This window comes from Galeopterus variegatus, unplaced genomic scaffold, assembly GCF_000696425.1.
Source record: "Galeopterus variegatus unplaced genomic scaffold, G_variegatus-3.0.2 Scaffold7446, whole genome shotgun sequence".
Classification (NCBI taxonomy): domain Eukaryota; kingdom Metazoa; phylum Chordata; class Mammalia; order Dermoptera; family Cynocephalidae; genus Galeopterus; species Galeopterus variegatus.
This window is the reverse complement of record NW_007733557.1, coordinates 23,123-27,722: the sequence shown is the minus strand read 5'-3', so window position 1 is coordinate 27,722 and position 4,600 is coordinate 23,123. Positions and strand designations below refer to the sequence as shown.

At 45.9% G+C, this 4,600-nt stretch overlaps 1 protein-coding gene across 1 annotated transcript in view; it reads right to left on the bottom strand.

Moving 5' to 3' along the window:
• LOC103607461 (two pore calcium channel protein 2-like) overlaps positions 1 to 4,600 on the bottom strand; it is a 43,993-nt gene that overhangs the window by 37,038 nt on the left and 2,355 nt on the right. The window contains exon 3 of the mRNA XM_008591963.1: positions 865 to 993. Within this exon, the coding sequence (XP_008590185.1) occupies positions 865 to 993 (129 nt within the window). The remainder of the gene's footprint in view (positions 1 to 864; positions 994 to 4,600) is intronic.

Genomic DNA, 4,600 nt, shown 5'->3' with positions numbered 1-4,600 from the left:
GACACAAATGTCTTTAACACCATTTTTAAGGGCGTTATCACATTTTATTTAACACATATCTGTTGTATCTATTGTCAGAAAATTGATTCGTTTCCAATTTTTCAATATTACAAACAGTTCATTCACCATCAATTTCATGGTTCAATCTTTTTTCTTTTCTTTTCTTTTTTTTAAAGATGACCGGTAAGGGAATCTCAACCCTTGGCTTGGTGTTGTCAGCACCACGCTCAGCCAGTGAGCGAACCGGCCATCCCTATATAGGATCCGAACCTGTGGCCTTGGTGTTATCAGCACCGCACTCTCCCGAGTGAGCCACGGGCCAGCCCATGGTTCCATCTTTGAATGCATCCTTCTTTCCTAAAGATAAATCCCCGGGGATGGAAGTCTAGATGCAAGTGTGTGCACATTTAAGGCTTTTGAAGGGAACTGCTGAACAGTCTTCCAGAAAGAGAGCTTTATTCCTCTCTCCAATAGAGTATAAGATTTGTTTTCTCTCAATCTTGCTAATATTGTTTTATAGGTAAACACGTGGTATTTTATCTATATTTTTTAATTAGTGAAGTTAAAGATCATTCACATCAGCCATTGTATATATTTCTTCTCGTCTGAGTTACCTTCACCTATTTTCAGCACGTTTTTCTGTTGGGGTATTCTGTCTATTTTTCTTTAACGTGGAAGTGATCTTGATATGTGAAAATATTCACACTATCATATTTGCCATCTTTGTGCTTCTGTTTGTGGTTTGCTTGTTGAACTTATGGCGTTTACTATATCAAAGTGTTATTGTTTAACAATCAAGTCTTTTTTTTTCATGGTTTCTGCTTTTGATCACAAACTCTTACAGGCACCACAAAGAACACTCACCGCTATGGTTACCATGATGCAGATGTTTTTTGTATCCTTCCAGAAAACCATTTGAGGAGTGACTTTGGCAAAATGTATCAGTCTCCCAAAGAACACAGTCAGGCAGAGTACTTCTATGATCGAGGTAGCCTGCGAGGAGAAAGCGGACTGAGCACCGTGCCCTGCCACTGGGAGACTTGGCTTCAGTTCCCCTGCACCCCCCCAGCTGCCACCCTGCCTTTCCTGCCTGGCACCCTCACAGTATTAGCCATGCCCCTTAATTTCACTGAAAGTTGCAGCAAAATTCTTTGCTGGTTAGAATGGTTTTTTCCTCTTAAAAGGAAACCTGCCCCTGAGTTGCAACTTCCATGACCCTCCTGGTGGGCTTCCTGGGAGGGGCTGCGTCAGCACCCTGGGGACCCAGAACACATTTCCCCAGAAAGCGGGGAGGTCAGGGATGGTAGAGGGAGGCGTCTTCTATACTCTCAAATTCCCCCAGTTCATATTCAGAATAGAAAACTAGAAGTCCTGTTCCTCAATAGCAGGGTAACTTCCTAAAGATGTGTTTGGAAATGGTGGGTCGTTCTTTGGTCTGTTGCTTGCATTTGGCAGGTTAGAGGAGAGCACAGGGGCCACTGAGATCCAGTGCAAAGTCCTGCCTAGCCTTCCTCCATAGGTGACAGGGCACCGACTCCAAACTCTCTGCAGCCGCTAGACTTGCAGCCATGACTGCAGCCCCAATTTGCCCGAGACTGCCATGCTGCAGTAATGCTTCCCTGACAAGGGCACTTGCCCCCATCGATAGGGAGAGGAGGGTGGCAAAGTAGGAAGAGACCGGGAAAGGGGCAGCTTGGCTTAAGCAGCAAGAGGGAAAGGTCTGGAGCAAGGGCTGGAGGGAAGGGACTGTCTAAGGAACAGGGAGGAAGAGGCTGGCTCTGGGCCTGAAAGCAGCAGGTGACACAATCATCTCCCTCACCCCAGTTCTCAGGGGTCCTGGGCACAGCCCGGGCTGCACCCCCGTGCAAACCTTCTAGCTCTCAAGGGTCTGTTCACCCTTGAAGGGCTGCAGAGACTCGCTGTCAAGCCAGGTTTGCAAAAGGAGCCTGGGGCAATTTCAGGACATCCCTGCCCAAAATAAGACTTGCTTGGTAATGCTGGGTAGGGGCCAAAGCTCCAGCACATTTGACTATAGAGACTTGCATTACAAACACCAGCTGAAGGAACACTCAAACTCAGGCAGCCAACCAAAGCTGCATGTGACCAAGTGACCAATAACAGATGGGGGGAAGAAGGGGGATGGCGGGGGGGATGCTCAAGAAAAGTGGCTGAGAAGACGACTCCATGGAATTCCCACCTTGGGCGGGATGGGCAGCACTAGGGAGAGACAGACAACACTTTGTACAGCTCTGCTTCTTCCGACTTTGCTTTGACAGTCATTGAGCTAAAAGTCTTCTATCCAGAGAATTCATTAATTGCAGGATCCTTATGATGTGGAAGTGTGGTAGACTGACTTTGGCAGCCCCCAATGAACCATGTTTCTGGTTTTCACCCCCTTGCATAGTGTCCTCCCACGTTGATTTGGGGCTTGGGCATGTGATTGGCTTTGTCCAACACAACAGCAAGTGTGATGCCCGCAGAGGTCCTCCAGTGCCTGCACACTTGGATATTCCTCCTTGGACCTGGCCACCCACTGGAAGGAGTCTAAGCCACATGGAGCAGTCACGTGGAAAAAAGCAGGGCACTCTGGTCCACAGCTAACAGCCAGCAGCACTGCCAGCCACATGAGAGAGCCATCATGGGTGTCCCAGCCTCCAGAGACCTACAGAGCCTCCAGAAAACTACCACCCTAGCCAACAGCACCTGAGCAGAAAACCCACCCCGTTGAGCCTAGTCACCCGCAGAATCATGGGCGATAATAGAAGGCTGTTGTTCTTTAAAGCTACAGATCCAGTGAACTTTTTCTGTTAAAGGGCCAGATAGTAAATATTTTAGGCCTTGCCAGTCACATAGTCTCTATCACAGCTATTCAACTCTGTCATAACTCAAAAGCAGGCAGAGACAAAACATAAATGAAGAAGTGTGGTTGTGTTCCAACAAAACATTTTTTCCAGACACCAAAACTTGAATGTCATATAATTTTCATGTGTCACAAAATATTAACCTTCTTTTATTTTTCCCCCCAGCTATTTAAACATGTAAAAGCATCTGTCTTGGTCCATTCAGGCTGCTGTAATGGAATACTGTAGACTGGGGGGACTACAAACAACAGAAATTTATTTCTCACAACCTGAAGGCCAGGAAGCCCCTGATTGAGGCACCAGCAAATGTGGTGTCTGGTGAGGGCCTGCCTCCTGGCTCACAGACCATCTTTTCACTGTGTCCTCACTGAAGGAGAGGAAGAAGCAGCTCCCCAGGGCCTCTTTTATAAGGGCAGTAATCACCTCCCAAAGTCCCCACCTCCAAATACCATCACATTGAGGATTAGGTTTCAACATTTTGATTTTAGGGGGACACAAACATTCAGCCTATAGCACCGTTCTCAGCTTACAGGCTATACAAAAATAGGTAGTAGCCAAGTTTGGCCCATGAGCCATGGTTTCCTGACCCCTATTTTAAGCACTTGAGTTTTGGGGTGGTTTGTTACACAGCAATAGCTAACTGGAACATGGAAGAACATAGCAAGGGTTCACGTGGTGGCTAAACTTTGGAATCAGACAGACCTGGGCTTGAAGCCTAGCTCTGCCCCTGTTGCCAAGTGACCTTGGATGAGTTCCACAACCTTTCTAAGGCTCCGCTGCTTCTTCTGTTCAAACGGGGATGGTACAGCAGTGCACTTCACAAGGTTACTGTGAGGCATGAGGAGAATGCAAGAAACACGTAGAGCACCCAGCAGAAGGTAAGCGCTGAGCAAATGACAGTGTATTAGTCTGTCTCTTTGGCTTATAACAAAATACCTGGAACTTGGTAATTTAGAAAGAAAACAAAATTTATTGCTTACAGTTTCTGAGGCTGGGAAGTCCAAAGNCCTCTTCTTTTAAAGCCCTCAGAACCACGCCCCTGACCACCATTTTTAATCCATTCACCACCACACGGTCCTGCAATCCAGTCACCTCTTCAAGGCCCCACCTTTCAATTATCATAATAGGATTTCCCACCCTCCTAACGGTCACAGTGGGGGCCAAGTTTCTAATACATAAAACGTGGGGACACCATTCAAGCTTCCATGAGTTTTGGGGGGACACAATTCAATCCACTACAGACAGCCATTAAGACAGATGTGAAAGCAGAGAAGAGTTGGGAGTCAACATGAGCAGGTCATCCATTTATTATTTAGACATCTGGATTAGCTGGTTAATTTGATATATTACTCAAAATCACCTGTGACCAGCTGCTAGGCACCAACAAAGATTCTAATGATTTATGACTACGAAAACAGTTGAAAGTATGGGGGTTATAGCAAGTCACATGCACGCTACATGACAACATCTTCTATGTCATTAAATAAATACACTTTCAAACATCATTATACCATCTCTCTTTCCCTTCTGTGCACAGAAGACCAAAAACTTCCATTGTATGCCTTATGATTGAAGCATCGGTTCAGGGAGGAGACAGACAGAATTCTTCCAGCCTCCAGCAAGAAAAATAAAATCAAACTCATATTTGTTGACATTTGAGGGAAAAAAAAGAAGAGGTGTGGGGCCCAACTCATCTGTGACAAAAACCGGTCAGCCATCTCATTTTTTTTTTTTTTTTT